Source organism: Pangasianodon hypophthalmus, chromosome 5 (genome assembly GCF_027358585.1).
Source record: "Pangasianodon hypophthalmus isolate fPanHyp1 chromosome 5, fPanHyp1.pri, whole genome shotgun sequence".
NCBI lineage: Eukaryota > Metazoa > Chordata > Actinopteri > Siluriformes > Pangasiidae > Pangasianodon > Pangasianodon hypophthalmus.
This window is the reverse complement of record NC_069714.1, coordinates 26,715,655-26,734,678: the sequence shown is the minus strand read 5'-3', so window position 1 is coordinate 26,734,678 and position 19,024 is coordinate 26,715,655. Positions and strand designations below refer to the sequence as shown.

Here is a 19,024-nt window from a genome sequence, read left to right as displayed (position 1 = left end):
TGGTTTCAGGCAATTTCACGCATTTCAAAGGAATAGAAAAAAAGAAGCTCAATGTATTTCAATCCATTCCTAGAAGACTGAAACTAAAATGTATGACAACTTACAAAAAAAAAAAAAAAATTTAGGCACGAATTAAAGCTGAACTAAATTTCAAATTTGAAAATAATCTGAAAATGAAAAACACAGATTTTACCAAATCAAAACATAATAACATAATAACACTGCTGCAGCTTGATGTTTAGATGAGAAAGACATCGACGTTGGCGATTTCCAGCGAAACGCTCGGCAAATTCCTGCAATTGAGATGCATTTCTGCCGAACCCATCTGTTCCTCAGAGCCTAAAGACGACGGTGATTAACTTCAGGAGGCTGTGTAATTATGTTCGTTTCGCAGCAGCGTGATTGCAGCTTGGAGCTGCACTTGATTTGAGCTGACAGTTATGCAGCAATTATGATGTTTCTCTGATTTTTTTTTTTTTTTTTTTTTTGCTTGGGAAGTGGAGTTGGACGGCAGTCAGTGTTAGAGATGCTGACAGAACTAACTGCTGAAGAAGTGTCACAGTGGGTCACCATCACACTGACGCACAGAGAGGAGACATGGAAAGACAGTAATGGACACAGAGGGAATAAGAAAAAGACAGGGAAAGAGCAAGACTTCAAAAAGCCTTTATTCATTTGCTGAAATTGTGCAGTGTTACGGAACAGCTAACACGCCGAGTCGATTACCAACTACATCAAAATGCCAAAATCCATCCTGGCACACCCGCGCTCGTCTCCAAAAGAGACGCCGTTCTTCACACACTGTTCCCTTTCGCAGCTTTCCAGAAATTTTCAAGCCAAATAAACAGTGCGTCTTAAAACTTGGGGCCAAGAGATAAATCGGCTGCTCAGTACAATTCAGCTGACACCAAAGTTCCACAGATTTATCAAACGCACTGGAAATCACGCCAGCGATTAAATATCTCCTGAAACGTTCTACAAGAACCTTCATGATTGTGAGGCGTCTTTGAACAAGAGTCAAAGAAACTGTGCTATGCTAATCAGCTGCTAATCTTTCCTTAATGAGGACGAAAACTTAAGAGCGTCAGAGAGCCATCTGAAACAACACGCATCTGAAACAACACACATTTGATTGGTTTCTGCTCAAACAAAAGGAGGTTTGTAGCATTTTTATATTCACAGCTATACAACTGAACGGCGACAACAGTTACCTTACAAGGCTTAACTATTAATCTTACGTTTATGGCTATAAATAAAACAGTTTGAACTCGTTTTGCTTTGTTTCATTTTGTCGTTATGCGTTAACACTTTTGACTAGAGTCGTGGACTCTGAACAGATGAGATACATTTGTTTTGTATTTGATGCTGGCAGAATAAATACAGACTTCTCCATGTATTTAACTTTAAACTTTTCTAAAAAAAAAAAAAAAAAAAAAAAAACCAAACAAAAAAAAAAAACAAGCCATGTTGTCAGTTCGCTAATCAGACCAGACAGAGTAAACAAAACAAAAACTCCATGAACATCTGTAAACACTCTTTAGCCCTGTCGCTAGGCTCTGGTCTGATGAGCCTTCAGCTAAATAATTCATCTAATTTATGATTTATGTAATAGAAGATCTGCTGCAGAAGCCATGATCTCAATGTTTAGAAAACTGAAGGCACTGAAATATAGCCACGTTTTTTTTCGTTTTTCTTTTCGGTTTGGTTAGCTGGAATACTTTCCTGAGTCCACATACATGGACATAGTCAAATGCATCTCTGGTCAGAAAAATCAGCCTATTTGAACAGAAACTTTCAGTGGTCCTCTTTGTTTTGACTTGTTTTATGAATGAAGATGGTTGCCGCATCTCAAATTTCAAATTTTAAAATTTCAAACTGGTTTTATGCTGCAATTGACTTACCTTGGAAGTGGGAAGTCAGGGCTTGGAACGACGTCATTTTTGACTGCTGTGCATTCAAGGTTAAAAAGTGGGAAAAAGCCATGAGCACATCCATGTTTGTCTTTTGTTGGCAACCAGCTAACTGTGATGAGTGACGTATATTTCCCAGCAAACTGTACAGTCAGTGTTATCGATTTAACCAGCAAATTTTGCTGGCTAAACTGAGGAGATCATCCCGAGTTTCCAAGTAGGAATTCCGGTGGAGTTGAGAGTTCGTTTTCTTTGATTTTTGATTTTCCTAGTTGAAAATAAGTTATAATCTTTAGTTGAATGCAGCATTAATATCACCACCATTTTTAAAAGTGCCAACATCAGCACTCGCATAGCATGTGTCAACTATAGGGAGAGGATCTGGCTGTCAAATGTGGCTTGGAGTGACATTTGTCTCTCCAATATGTGGATAAAATGCTTTAAATCTGTTGCAAATATGTCTTATGTGCATTTACGCTTTCATTTTTACATAGATCTCCATCTGGATATAATAGTGACACTCAAGACGCATGAAACAGCCAAGTGTGAAAAGGCTCAAAATGCTTTTCTGATCTTCCCTTAAAGGCTTTAAAATGTGTTCATGATGAAGCATAAAGTTGTATACACAATTAGCAGAAAGTACATATAGAGAATCTCAAATATAAATTTGTAAATGGCTTGTTTTTATAAGCATATTTTTCATATTTTGATTTTGCTCTTTAGCCGAGTTTAAAAAATTGAATAATAAATATCCAAAAGAAGAAACCATCAACTGCACTACTACATTTCTTTTCAAGTCACTCAGCCCCAAAATAATTAAATGACTCTCAAGGTTGAGAAAGCAGAGGAGGATGAGACGCCATGAGGCTCGGGACGTTCAGAATAAAGTGTTTATCTTCAGTCAGCTACACTTTATTAGGAACACTCGTACACCTGATCGTTCATGCAATTTTCCAATCAGCCAATCATGTGCCAGCAACACAATGCATAAAATATAACACCAGAATAGGGGGAAAAGGGATCTCAGTGACTTTAACCACAGCATGGTTGTCGGCTGGTCTGAGTTTTTCAGAAACTACTCATCTCCTGTGATTTTCACACACAACAGTTTCTAGAGTTTATCCAAAATGGTGCAAAAAACAAAAAAAACATCCAGTGAGTAGCAGTTCTGAGGATGGAAATACCTCACTGATGAAAGAGTTCAGAGGAGAAGGGCCAGACAGGTTCAGGAAGTCTATGGTAACTCAAATAACTACTTTTTACAACCATGTTGAGCAGAAAAGCATCTCACAATGCACAACAGGCCAATCCTTGAGGCAGATGGGCTACAACAGTGCAAGACCACATCGGGTTCCACTTCAAGTATCTTTTCAAGGCATCTTTGTGTACTACACTTTACCTTTATTACATCCTCAATCTGCAAAAACTACTTTGCAGTTATTTTCTGGATTCCTATATATACATAGAATATGATTGATTTATTTTTGTAAGGGGTAAATATTTAAGAAACACACATTATACTGTCATTTTCTGCTTCCATCTCAACTAACTCAGCTAGCCAGGTGGAAATGTAGGCCAACGCTGACACAGTCTTTGTGTCACAACCTGAAATGTATGACTTTTCAGCTCACTACATTTTCTTAAAGTCGAGTCCTCACATCTCCTGCAGAAGGAATAGGGGATGAGCAAGAGGCGATTGTCCTGTCTAAAAAAACTCCTCTACTTTAAGATCTATTCTTGTGGTGAGCCAAATGAGCTCATTTTGTCTTTCCAAACATAACAATTTAGTAAAGGCACGAGTGAGAGACAGACAGACAGAAACAGAAAGAGAGAGAAAGAGAGAGAGAGAGAGGATATTAGATATTGCTCACATTTTAAATGGGCCGTGATGTAATATACAGTAGAAATTTTTGGAAAAGAGTTACATATTTTTAAAAAAATCCCTTCCAAAAAAATTGGAAGTATTCTTTTGTTTTTGTTATACACTGAAGACATTTGGGTTTGAGATCAATAGATGAATGAGATGAAGATCAAAATTTCATTCATTTCCCGATATTTACATCTAGATGTGTTTAACAACTTAGACCATGGCACCTTTTGTGCCAGACCACCCAATTTTTAGATGAGCAAAAGTATTGGAACAGATAGTCATTGTTATAGTCAATCTTCAAAATGGCTTGCTTTTCTCCCATAGGCAGCTCTCTGGTCTTCGAAACCCAGGGCTCAAAGGTATTTAGATATTTAGAGCTATTAATTGTTTAAACAGTTTAAACAATCAATCTATCAGGTCACACTTGGGCAACAAGACACTCCTGTCAGTCACATGTTGCAATATTTTTGATCACTTGAACAAATGTGTGGGTTCAAACAAAAGGTGCGACGAAATAAAGACAAAAAAAGATCTAAAAAGAAAAAGAGAGGAGATAAAGGAGCAAAGAGATGAAGAGAATATGTGAAATAGCTGAAGAGAGAGGGATAGAGAGATGAAATGAGAGCTAGGAGAGAGAAAGACTTGAGATTCGAGGAAGAACGACAGCAGCAGCGAGAGAAAGAGACACGGGAAGACACAGACAGTTACAGGAAGAGACAGACAGACACAGGAAGAGATGAGTGAGAGGGTTGATGGGTCGGAGAGTTGAAGAAAACTCTAACTGTGTGGATGTGACTTTTATCCCTGCCAGATGAGATGGAGCTCTCGGTCATGGCTCCTGCTCCGACCAGATAAAAGCTCCAATCAATTTCATAGCCTCTCAATCCCGAGGCACCGACAGCATGGGCTCAATCTGCGCCTGAGGGGTGTCACTGCCCAGCTTCCATCAAACACACACACACACACACCATCTCCCAAACAACTCCATACACACACCATCTCCGGAACAATGCCAGCGCTAGCCTCCATCAGCTCCACACTGCACAGCATGCTGTATACTCAGGGTTCGATGTGAGGGGACACACAGGGACGACATCCTGCTGCTTTAAACCTGACCTCCACCTCTGGATTCATGCCTGGATTATTCAAATTCACTGTTACTCAGATTTACCACCATTATTCTGTGAATGAGTCAGGATTTCTTTTTTCACGTCAAAATAATAAAGTGAGGATCTGTGTAAAGCAGAGGATGTGATTATGGAGCAATCAGGGATACCAGATGGAGAGATAAACAGAGGGAGAGAGACTGAGAATGAGAGGAAAGTGAAAGTGAGAGACACAGACAGAAAAGGAGAGAGACAGGGACAAAGACAGTAAGAAAAGAAAGGAGAGACCAAGAGAGAGTCAGGTTAGCAAAATGAACAGAGAGACAGACTGACACAGGAAGAGACAGAGAGACACAGGAAGAGACAGAGAGATAGATAGGGTTATTTCACTCCTTCCCAACAAAAAAGTGAGACAGAAGGAGGCAGAGAGACACAAGAAGAGACAGACACAGAAAGAGACAGACAGACACATGAGGGACAGTGACACAGGAGGAGACAGACAGGCATGAGAGACAGACACAGGAAGAGATAGACACACACATGAGGGACAGAGACACAGGAAGAGACAGACAGACATGAGAGACAGACACAGGAAGAGACAGACAGACACATGAGGGACCGTGACACAGGAGGAGACAGACGGGCATGAGAGACAGACAGACACAGGAAGAGACAGACATATGAGAGATACAGACACAGAAAGAGACAGACAGACACATGAGAGACAGATGGACATGAGAGACAGACAGACAGACACATGAGAGACAGATGGACATGAGAGACAGACAGACAGACACATGAGAGACAGATGGACATGAGAGACAGACAGACACATGAGAGACAGTGACACAGGAAGAGACAGACAAACACATGAGAGAGTGAGACAGACACACAAAGAGACAGACAGACAGGAAAAGATAGACAGACAGACAGACAGGATTATTTCACTCCTTCCCAAAAAAGTGAGACAGCAGGAGACAGAAAGACAGACAGGAAGAGACAGACACAGGAGGAGAAAGAGAGATGGACATTTAATTCCTTCCCAACAAAAAAAAATACAAATAATATCAAACTCTAACCAAATTATAAATAAATTGTAGCTATCAGCACACAGTTATTTGTTTCCACACTCGTGAGATTTAAAATATCCCAACTCCTGACACAAGACTTCACAACCCTGTCAGAAACGCACACGTTTCTGTGAAATTAGATTAAAAGATTAAAAAATTAATTAAATTAAAGATTAAAAATCAAACAAACAGAAAAGCACGTATGTTAACCAGCACTGTAGTCAAAAAGAAAAAAAATCCAGCTGATTGCTGATGTAAGTATTTTTTGTGTACTGGAACTTTTTTCCAAAATGTACATTTATTTATGCAAATGAGGCTTGGTCAAATTAAACATGCATAAATTTGCATACATAATCCAACCAAACCTCTAGTGTTTTGATGTTTTTTAGAATTAAACTGTTTGTTTTACTCTGAAGACCATTTCAGAAAAGTTTGTTAGAAAATCATTTCTCTAATATTTAATGAAAAGATCGATTACAAGGAAATTACAAATTTCCAAAATGTTGAATATTGTTGGATTTGCATCAGTATAAAATCTAACATAAATCCAATAAGAATCAACATTTTGGGAAATTTCCTCAGTAATATCCCTTTAATTAAGGATAGGAATGGATAATACATAATTGCAGATTTTCTAGAAACAGACATTTTTTGGTTCTGAATATAGAAAAAAATTATTTTGAGAAAAAACTGTTTAAAAAATACAATGTGGTTTGATGTGTTCTCACTCTAGTCAGTTTGGTTTATAAGGTTTATAAAGGGAATTAGCATATACATTGTAAAGACACATAAATATAAGGAAAACGTGTTTCAGGGATGTACGTATGACAGGATATGACTGTGAAGTGGGCGGAGCTTAATGTTGTCATGTTTCAGATAGTGTGGTGGTCGCAAGCCAACAAAAACTGAAATAAACATTTTTTGGTTGAGTGTTAATATTTTCATTACTACATTCTAGGAAAGATACTTTAGAGATGTAATTTACATAATCATTGACGTTACCAACATTGTCATTTACACCTGTAGTGTTTTGCCTTATGCAAATGCTTTATTATGCTTTTTTATATTTAAGAGCTAGCTAAATAAGCCTCTGGCTCCAAGGGGTTTTTCTGTGCAGCCAGATTTCTGTACTCTACACGCCAATCTCCATCAATGAATATGATAATGCAATGTTTGAATCTGAAATGAATAACATGCATGGTTTATTTCCTGCATACTGAGGAGTCCAGAGAGAGACAAAAAAAAAAGAGAGCGAGAGACACAGAGAGAGAGCGAGAGAGAGAGTGAGAGCGAGAGAGAGAAATGAATACCGTGCTGAAATTGGCGAAGAGACCGACGGGCGATGATCCATCCACGGGGAAAGACATAAACGGTTTCATGTCCAGCGTGGACTGCATCATCAGAGGAGGAGTACGCACAAGAGCCGGGAGTGTGTTACTATGGCACGAACTTCCTGCAGGACACAGAGAGACACACACGAGAGATTAAAATGAGTTTGCTCTGATTCGGAACAGTGAGGTACTATGAGACACTGGAACACGTGTGTTAAAGTACCTAAGAAAAAAATGGAGAGAAGGAGCAGTCAGTGGAAAACAAACTCATCATCAATAGAGAGAGAGAGAGAGAGAGAGAGATAGAGAGAGAGAGAGAGCTGGATAGAGGACTGATAAGAGGCAAGTTATTCTCATTATGTCTCGATTCTGTTAAACGAAAACAGCAAACTGATAAATCTAGTGTCTAGCATTTTGCAAACCTGCGTGCACAAACGTGACGTACAGAACTACGCAATCGATCCATGGTTCAGAAAGAATGTGAACTCGAACCTGCGATTATAAGCCCCACCCCAGAACCGGTCCTGACTGCAGACCAAATGTGAAGACATCATAGCACGGTACAACGAAGGACTGCAACCATTCTAACATTTAAGTCCTGCTTTGGGGAGGCACAAAGTCAACTGAATGGTAGAGTTCTCTGCTGCTAGGCTACTGGATAAAGGTGATGTAACAGCAGAGACAAAAGCAGCTGCTTTTCATTTTTCATTCATCGTCTCATCTGTAATTCATTTATAAGCTTCGTTAGCAGGCCACCTGATTAAAATATCTGAAACAGTGCGTGCAGGTACATGAGATAGGATTCGCAAGACATTTCAGCCTGAAACTAAAAGCAGGAGAAGACTGATGTAATAAACGTGCGTGACAGCCTTCCTGCTGCAGAAACGCCAATCACAAGTGGTCACTGGAGACACATTCATAATGTCAAGTGTGAACGGCTACACGTCTCAAGTGTCCGCTTGTGATCCGTTTGGCCAAGACGCATGTTAAAGATAATACAACAACAAACAACAAAAACTCAGACATAAAAAGGAATTTTTTCAGTCCAAATTATTCCACAATGCAGTGAGGGTCTACAGTCTCTACGTCTACAGTCTCTACGTCTGCAGTCTCTACGTCTGCAGTCTCTACGGCTACAGTCTCTACGTCTACAATGTCTACGTCTACAATGTCTACGGCTACAGTCTCTACGGCTACAGTCTCTACGTCTACGATGTCTACGTCTACGATGTCTATGTCTACGATGTCTACGTCTACGATGTCTACGTCTACAGTCTCTACGTCTGCAGTCTCTACGTCTGCAGTCTCTACGGCTACAGTCTCTACGGCTACAGTCTCTACGTCTACGATGTCTACGGCTACAGTCTCTACGGCTACAGTCTCTACGGCTACAGTCTCTACGTCTACGATGTCTATGTCTACGATGTCTACGTCTACGATGTCTACGGCTACAGGCTCTACGGCTACAGTCTCTACGTCTACGATGTCTATGTCTACGATGTCTACGTCTACGGCTACAGGCTCTACGGCTACAGGCTCTACGTCTACGATGTCTACGTCTACGATGTCTACGGCTACAGGCTCTACGTCTACAGGCTCTACGTCTACAGGCTCTACGTCTACAGTCTCCTCCCAATTTGGTAATTTACTCTGCGGCAAGTTATCAGTTTAGTACAAGCTTAAAAAACAAACCCGCCACATTTCCCCTGACAAATTAGTCTTATTCTGGGTTTCACACTTCTACCGCCTTTTTAAGAACTTCTCCCCATCTCTGGAAAAAACTCTGAAGAAGAGGAGGAATGGCACAAAGAGTTTTCTTCTGCACTTAATCACACTGCATGGATCTCCAGCTCCAAAAGAACACCATGAGATCTGTGCTGACGCAGCAGGGACAAGATCTTCCACTTCACTCCGTACCAGCCAGATCATCCATCAGAGCTACTGCTGCTTTTAAAAAAAAAAAAAAAAAAAAAAAAAAAAAAAAAAGAAAGAGACCTTGACAATCCACCGCCGTCCACCACTGGTTAATATTTAACATGCTGGGAGTTATATGCACTAATCAAACCTCTGCAAAAAAAAGTCCTTTTTTTAATCTGCTGCTCCACAGGATCCGAGGAACAACGGCATTCACTTTCTAACCACTAACACAAATCTGTGTTTCGGCTGCCGAGAAAATAATGTAATAGCAAAGAAACGTGCCATTTTTCCCACCAGATTTTGTCCTCAGGGTGAAAAGCATGACAAAATTATTTGAAATCAATTGCTCAGAGCTGTCAGAGCTGCTCATGCACATGGATCACTCGGCGACATAAAGCCAGCAAAGCAGCTCTTATTACGAGAGAATAGAAATATGTTGTTTTCTCATAATGCTTGTCTTTGTTCCAGGAAACCAAAAATTCCCAACTGAAATCTTCTTTTAGCAGTGCAATCTCACTGACACAGTGATTTCATGTTATATTCTATGTTTGTTGTAGATTTTGGTGCATACTGTTTTTTTTAGGTGGCTTTATGTAAATGAGATCAGCGGATATCATCCACCTCACTCCACCTACATGTGATTGGCTTCCCACATCTTCTGAACACTAGCCTCTCTGAAGCTAATAATGAGCTTGGCATATTACTGAGGAACCGTAAAGCCCAAACTCCTCTGTCCTGAAGACATTCCCGTGTTGGAAAACTTAGTTACAGCTTTACTTCTGACTGCTACAAAGGGCTAACACTGGAGACTCCTTCCATAAACAGTAAATAAATACATGCAGAAGAAAAGTGATCTTCCTACCCTCTCGAGATCGCAAGTTCAAATCCTGATGATGATGATGATGATGATGATGCCATAGCTATCCATGGCCAGGAGTCCAAGAGGGCAAAACTGGCCTTGCTCTCGGGTGGGAGGGGCATACTCTGTCTTCGCAATCAATCACAGTGACACTAACCAATCAGCTCAGGTATAAGGAAGACGGCGGATAGCAATTACTCTAAATCAGGTACACTGTTGCTCATGGTTCTCCTACAAGGAACTAACTTTAAAAGGCACTTTTATTTCTTTTTGAATAAGTTATACTCTTGGTGCTTGTTTTTTTATTCAAGGTATTTTTGCCCAGTCCAAAGAGCACTTTTTTTGTTTGTTTTCTCTTGACCCGGTGTTACCCTATTTTATATTTTTCTCTTTTATTGCTCTAGGCTCCTTTCACAGCTCTGTGCAGGATTCGACTGGACTCTGCCTCAGTTGTAAACTGTTTGGAGAAAAGCATTTGACAATGAATAAATGTGGTGTAAAAGTGTGAACTTGTGTCTTTTTACTGTGGTGAGAAGACTGACTCAAAGAAAATGGTTTCTATATGCTAATATGTACTTCGCATATGAGGACTCTGGGATTTGGGAAATAACCCCGTTGCCCTTGGATGAGGACAGCACACTTTAACTCCAATACATGAATATGATATGAAGAATGTCACTTTGATTCAAACAGAGGGGATATTATTGATCAAATGTCAAACATTATGTTACTGAGTCTGTATGTATTTTCAAAAATATGTCATTTTAAACAGAAGTGGTTTGGTATTGTGTAAAAAGAAATCCTGAAATCTGAATCTGTATCTAAATAACCTATTGACACACCATTCACTCTGGACTGTAGTGATGATTTATATTTTATTTTAAAGACTAACGCACGCAAGGTCCACCATTAATTAATAACATTAATCACGACTAACCTCTGATGCAGATTCATTTTTGACATTGTACAGTAGATATAAAAAGTTTACACCCCCCCATTAAAATAGCAGGTTTTTGTGAAAAAAAAAAATTAAACTGAGATAAATCTTGTCAGATCTTTTTTCACAGCCCCCTTCAATTATTCCACAGGTTTTCACTGATCTTCATCTTCTGAAGCCATTTCTTTGTTGACTTGGATTTGTGATTTGGTTCATTATCATGCTGGAAGGTGAAACTTTTCTTCATCTTCAGCTGTCTAACGGAGGCCTGCATGTTTTCTGCCAAAATAGACTGGTATTTGGTGCTATCCATGATCCCCTCTAAATTGCCTAGGGCCTTCAGTTCCTGCTGAAGAGAAGCAGCCCCATTGCATGATGCTGCCACCACCATGCTTCACCATGGGTATTGGGTGATAAGCGGTCTTGTTTTTGCAAACATATCTTTTGGATGTATGCCCAAAAGGCTCTACCTTGGTCTCATCAAAACATAGCACATTTTGCCACATGGTTTGGGGTGATTTGATGTATGTTTTGGCAAAATTGAACTGGGCTGGGATGTTGGTTTGAATGTGACTGCACAGTCACATGCCCCATTATAATACGATATTATAATGTTTTTTCCTTAAACATTTCTATTTGTTTTTCACTTTTTTTTCACTAGCAACCGATCTGACTTTAACTTGGTTTCATTTTTTTACATCAGAAAAACCTGCAATTTGAACAGAGCTGGGCAGATCCTTTATATCCTCTCTACTGCTCTAAGTCAGTAATAACACACCGCTATGGGCTCACATTACTGAAGAATGATGTAGTCTTGATGGCAAAAAATTTCTCAAAATTAGTTATTTGATAAGTGCTGAAATAAGAGCAGTGTGTGTGTGTGTGTGTGTGTGTGTGAGAGAGTGTGAGAGAGTGTGTGTGTGTGTGTGTGTGTGTGTGTGTGTGTGCGCAACAGCTCAAAGCAACAGCTCAAGAGTATTGAAAACTCAGCCAACCAGCCTCCGTCAGCAGTCACGGTGGTGATTTGTGGCTCGGGAGTCCAAATAGAGAATGGGAAACAGAACACACAGGTCACGATCCGTTTCAATAAAACACAAGATATTTTTCTCGTTCTGCATGAAGTGAAACAGTCGCAAGCTTCTCCCAGCTTAATGAAACCATCTGAAATAGGAAGCATTCAGGGCCAGTAAAGGCTGTGTGCATCATTCAGGAGGCAAACAGTTTATACACACACACACACACACACACACACACAGAACTGGGCAGTGCTGCTTCCACTGATCACAAGGCAATAATTATCCTCATTCCTCATTTAATGACAAATAATATAAATAATTAACAATATAAACATGATCCTAATGCTGAGAGTAATGGTAATAATTACAAAATATTTTTTAACAAGAGGCAGCGATTAAGGGGCCAAACACTTTCTGGCTCCATCACTTTCAGGCACCAAAGGAAGATCAGAAGCCATGGGAGCCATCGGCGCATGTTCCTGAGGACATATACTACGTGTGATGGCAATACGGCATCAAGCCAGTTCTGACATATGACCTCACATCCTGTTTGGATCACATCCTGTTTCATCTGCACATTACATGCCAAAATTACTGTGTAGGTAGCTGAGACTGCCCTCTATCAGTGTGCCATATCGAAGTATAAGAAGAAGAAGAAGAATAAGATACAACTTGGTGCTTGGTCCCCTAATAACATAACAAATAGCACAAATCTCTTTGTCTTCAATTAATTCTGCATATTTACACATGCTTTAAATAGCAGTGATAAAGCAAGCAATCATCCAGCTTTAACTACAGGGTGTCCCAAAAGTCTCCATACATAGGGGAAATTAACACTTTTTAGCAAAATGTAACTTTATTTACAAAACATCCTCTACAAGATGTCTTTGTAAATACACACGGAGTCGTCGTTCCCAACTTTGGCTCCCGGTTTGGCAATAGTGTCGTGTGTGTGATGTGCTTGCCATGTTTCCTGTTAAAATCCATCGAAACCTTGCGACAGCTTTCCGATCCAGCCACGAGAACGATTTCAATACGTTCTTCTTTTGTCAAAGGCGTTCTTAAAGGCTATCTGAAAAAAAAACATGTAATATAAACTAAGTATGTATTTTTTTGCTAAAAAGTGTTAATTTCCCTTATGTATGAAGACTTTTGAGACATCATGTTTAGCAAGGCTATTGCTTACACAGCTAATAAAATTACACATTATAAATGCTAAATTAATAAATAACACACTGTAATGATTTCTCATCCCAATGTACACCACGGTTGTAAAGAGTGATTATTTGAGGTACTGCAGCCTTCTTGTCAGCTCGAACAAGGCTAGCCATTTGCAGAACTGCTACTTGCTGGATGTTTTTTTTGCACAATTCTATGTAAACTCTATAGACTTGCGTGTGAAAATCCCACGAGATCAGCAGTTTCTCAAAAATTCAAACCAGCTCCTCTGACACAAACAAACACGCCATGGCCAAAGTCCCTGAGATCACATGCTTTCCCCATTCTGGTGTTTGATATGAACATTAACTGAAGCTCTTGACCTGTATCTGCATGATGTTATCCATTGCTCTGCTGCTACATGATTGCCAGCTTGGATAATGACATGAATGAGATGTACAGATGTTCCTATTAAAGTGGTACATCACTGAACTTTCAGGAAACTTCAAATATTACCAATAACAAATCGCTCTCTCTGTCTCGTTTGCTTTCGCTCTCCGTTATTTGTTTCGGTCCCTCGTCCGCATTATGCTCTAAATTAAATACTGGGTTAAACTGCCGGGATCAACATTCAATGGTCATTATACTGAGACTCTCGGCCTGTTGCTGAGCAGACACTGAGAGAGAGAAAGAGAGAGAGAGAGAGAGAGAGAGCGAGAAAGAGAGAACATTGCTTCTGTAATTACACGGCTGCTCTGTTCAGTCTCCAGCTGGAGAAGTGTGTCTTGGTGCTACAGGTATAATAATGCAGACATCTACACACACACACACACACACACACACACCATAACCGAGAGTGCTGATTATTATTCGACCCAGGGCACCTGTATGAATTCTGTATATATCTCATACATCACCCTAATTACTTGTTTCTTTTTTTTATCAACCAGGCAGCAAGTCCGTAGCAGCTCTACTTTCCACTCTCACGAAGCAAGCCTTGATTTTGATAAGTTTCTGAAGAAATATCAGAGGAGATTGTGCACGTCTTACTGCTCTACGTCTGCTGTAGGATTCTGACACAGAGTCTCTTTTTTTCCCATCAACACTTCTTTCTCAGACATTTTCAGAATCATCACTCCAATATAATTCTACACTGTAAAATACAAATTTAAAAAAAATCAGAATCCTGTGGAAACAGCGTAATAATCATGACGCTCAGAGGAAAGCTGTGTGAGATACACACGTCACTTTTCACAGCCTTCTGGGAGAAAGAAAGAAAGAAAAAGAAAAAAAAAACCTCATCAATATTCTGAATGCAGAGATGACGAAGGCAGTCACTGTTACTTGGGAAACAGCAGCAACAGTGTGAGAGAGTCAGGAGTTTTCTAAAAGGTTAGACGCTTTTCAGAAGGTTCATCTCTGCTTTCATGTGCTAGATTAAAGACAGACCAAGCACCAACATCTTTCTACCTCTTTCCCTTTTTCACGTCTTTTCTTTTTTTTTTAATGAACACTTTCAGCCGACAAGGAGCGTAAAGTGTGTTTTTGTGAGGGAGATGAAAAAAGGCATGCTTAAAAGGCGATGACTATTTATCAAGCGCAGGCTGCCGGCATCCTAGTAATTAACCTCTTAAAAGAGAAAAACAGCAGAAAAGAAAACACACTCCAATCAGCCAGTGTCACACATCAGGGAACGACTTGACCTCGCCTGGGCTCTTTGCTGGCAAAAATACAGTTAAATCGCACAACATACACACACACACACACACACACACACACACACACTTACTTGTCTTACTATCCTAGTAAGGACCTTCTATTAATGAAATTCTTAATTCAGCTAATTAATGTTATGTTAATTACAGGAACAGAAAGGAAACCCTTTGGCTCTTTTAATATTTTAAATAAAAGCTGCAGTTTTTGTAATTAATACCTAAATAAACTAATAATAATAATAGGTAGTTTTTCTAGTTTGGATGCAGCCTAATGTCCTCACAAGCTACAAACCGTCACATATTCCCATCCTACTTGAGGCACTGGTCCCACAAGTTGATACGGTGAAGTGAATGCGCTGTGGCTGCAGTCGCTGAGCTTCACGTCTACAAGCAATTTCATCTTCCACATCCAGTGATCACTGTGACCTTGTTGAACCTTTCAACAGAAATGGCAGAAAAGTTTTTTCTCCCTTTTTCTCTGAAATCTTGCAGCACCGCTCATGTCAGTTTGTCGCCATGTAAAGAAAACATGAAAAAAAAAAAAACCCAGAAAGAGCACAACCTGAGTATACACTAGTGAGAGCTGATGTTTTTTTTTCCCCCTAATTTAATTTAAAACTGAAGCCTTTGGCAGAGGTCTACATTCAAAACCTCCTGCTGCAGCTGAGCCAAAGAGCACTCCAGTACTAGTACATGATATGCAAAAGATTATATATTTACACAGAGTTCAGACTGTCTGTCACAGCAGAAGTTTATGAGGCCCTTGAGCTAAAGAAAAAGTATGTACACCCCTGATCTGTAGTCAAAAACCAAGATCTGAAGTCTCTAGTTTAGTGTGCAAACCGTGCATACACACATTTCTCTTCTTGCATGTAAAGATGAAGAGAAATGCATGCATATGCAGGAATGAGTATACATGCTTACCCTAGTGGTAGAAAAGTGGAATTGTGGGTAAATTGCTTATGAGGAGATCCATCCAGCTTACTGCCAATCATATCAGCATAATTGATGGCAAAATTACTGATTACCGATGGTGGAGTCAGGTGACTAAGATGAAATGTAAAGTAAAATCGTGTAAAAGGCACATGTAACCATCTTTAGTGTAAGGTTTTATCCACAGGCACGGGAAATTGGAGACGCGTCTGGCTTTTCTAAAACAACTATAAACCAAATACTGATACATGCATTCATGTTGTTCACATTTCCAGAAAAGACAACAATAATGAGAGATTTTCACGCCATCGCAGGTTTGCCAAATATAATTGGGGCAATAGAATGCACACATGTGGCTATAAAATAAAAAAAGAAAGAAAATCCGTATTTATTTCTTAGATAAACCTCTTGCAAAAATGCCAAACTTTTTCATGCAACAATATTAATATTTCATTGTAGAGATAATTATTATGCAGCTGGGCTGCAAACATTATCAAAAAAATGTATAAATGTTTATAAACATGCACATCGATGGCATTTTAGGCGATATAGTTTTAGCCCTGTCTCCTCCCTAATGCTGCTTTCTCTCTCTCTGCACGAACATCTGGCCATTTTAAAGCGCACCCTTACTTCAAAACTGATAAAACAAGACATGTGTTAGGCTAAACAGATGTTCCTTCATCATCACAAGTAACAAAAATAGCATACCAAAAAAGTGTGAAGATATTAATAGTCAAGCAATCCTATGAACATTTCTAAACGTCTGTGTCTTTATGCCTGTTTCTTATATATTAGTATTTCCACTGTTGGTAATGCTCTCCCAAAACACTACTGTAGATTTGTATTCCCTTCTCCACCTCTGTGAATGATCAATATGTATTCTACTTTAGGTCTCGTAAGAGCTGTGCTCCTGATTTTAATTGACTTTTAACTTGACTGCTCACAGCGACGTGCTTGAGCCTGCTTGAACTTTTCCAGCCTTATATATGACTGAAAGTAAACATGTTGACCGTTTCAAGGGATTAATCACCTTAATGAGGCGCATTCAAGGAAACTAATTGCAGCCTGTCAAGGGGGACGCAAACTTTTGAGCTTGGTAATAACGTAGTAGTAGTAGCAGTAAACAGTATTAAAAAACACATTATACATTATATACCTTATAAAAACAATACATTTTCAATATAATCATTTTTAATATCGTGCAATGTTTTTCGTAGAAACTGCAAAATGTGAAACATGTTCTTACTCATTTTGGTTATCATTATAATTATTATTATTTATGATTCAAATTATACAGTCACATGTCTCGGAGGAAGCACGTGTTAGCCTTCACTCTCCCAGGATGGTAGCTGGGATAGATATTTTTATATACTTATTTCACATTGATAGATATTTTTATATATTTATTTCACTTTAATGCACTGAAACATTCTCCATTTAGCTTGAAAGAAAACATGGACACTGAAACATTCTCCATTTACCTTGAAAGAAAACATGGACACTGCATCAGTGAATCTTTCAAGCAGAAAAATCGAGTTAAGACAGGATCACCGGCTAAAACATTAATAATGTGAGATGGGGTGAAGGGGGCGGGGCTTCCAGAGCGTCAGTTTATATTGGAGAGTTTAAAAAAAAAAAAGAAAACCTACATAACTCTCAATCATTGCAGAACATATGTTGATTGGTGTATCTGCTGTTTTATAGAAGGGAAGAAAAAAAATAGTAGTATTTTAGTGTATTTTTGAGTGAAAACTTGGATGTTAAAATGCAGTGCTTCCCGGCAGGTCTGAAAGGGGTCGCTAATGACTCTGGCAGGTCCCTCATCTCTGACTACACTCCACAATCTTTCGCCAAATAGTCCTCTGGAGGAGAAGCCTTTCTTTAAAGGTTACCTAATGTACACATCTTGTACAAGTGCTTTCCAAGCACGTTTGCTGTTACCAAAGAAAAGGAGAGGAAAAGTCACCATAATCGCGTGCTTATCACTCCGAATTAGTGCACATGCCTTTAATTAACATTTCAGGAGAAAAAGAGAGATTTCCTGCTGGGACTTTCATCCACACAAAATGACTTGCTATCTGAAAGACATGTGAAAGGCCACGGTCACACGAACATAAAAGAAAAAAGAGTGGATTTTGTAAGGAGTAGAAAAGAAAAATTAGTTCAAGGATAAATGGAAGAGAGTAGTAATGGGGACTGAGGCACAGTAAACACATATTTTACCTCTGGCTAACTTTCTGCTGTAGAAAATATGATGAATAGTTAAGAGAAAAAGGTGTCCTGCTTAACCATGAAATAAATACCCAAGAGATCTCTACATTTTATACACTATCGCTCCAATAAATACGAGGCAACACGACTAATCAAAAACACAATATCCATCAATACTTCTAATATTATACTGTCTAAAAAACGGAAAAACTGAAGCTAATAGCGTTAACAATCAACACAAAGAACATTCATACCCCATGTTTGGCATACTTTTATGATTTTTTTCTGCTCAAAAGGACGTGCTAATTAGTTGACTACATGATTCGGGTGTGTGAAATGCAAAAATGTGCAGAGCAGGGGGTCCTCACCGGGACGGGGAAACAATGCTGAATCCTTTATACAAAACACAAAAAAACCTCTTACATTTGTATGCTTTTGTGAGGCAGGTTTGGGTTTTTGTGCCAGCGGATTTTAATCAGCATAATCCACATTTTAGAATCCGCTATTCTGAATTAAAAGGGAGTTCCTCAATCTTCCTACACTCAATGATAAACACAGTCTCAGAATTGCAAATCTGTAAGAATTAGCGTGACTCAAATCGGTATGAAATATTTCAAAAGGTTAGGGGTTGAAGGAAAGACAGGGTGTTAGCAATCATAGTTTTTCTTATAAACGTAAAATGTGAAATTACACCCACACTCTTTACAATTCCTTCAATTTCACACGGATTGAACTAATTAAAATAATGGCTCGCATATGGATTGTAAGCCTTGTACCTTTCCTCCAGTCAGCTAGCTTGTTACAAATGCTGGTTGATTCTAAGAACTTAACTATTAAATTACAATGAATAAATTTATGTATTATGAACTATAGGCTGGACTTTCATGGGCTTTAATTTTTAAAACAGCATGGCAAAGTCTTCATCATGCAACAGCAAACGTTCAGAGAAGTTCCACTTTCTACAAATACACTGCATTTACCTGGTGAACCA

At 39.1% G+C, this 19,024-nt stretch overlaps 1 protein-coding gene across 4 annotated transcripts in view; it reads right to left on the bottom strand.

Moving 5' to 3' along the window:
• The window catches only part of znf385b (zinc finger protein 385B), a 197,381-nt gene that overhangs the window by 63,594 nt on the left and 114,763 nt on the right, over positions 1-19,024 (bottom strand). For all 4 annotated transcript variants that reach the window (XM_026946824.3, XM_026946809.3, XM_026946816.3 and 1 more), the window contains one exon: positions 7,267-7,409. In XM_026946824.3, the coding sequence (XP_026802625.1) occupies positions 7,267-7,409 (143 nt within the window). The remainder of the gene's footprint in view (positions 1-7,266; positions 7,410-19,024) is intronic.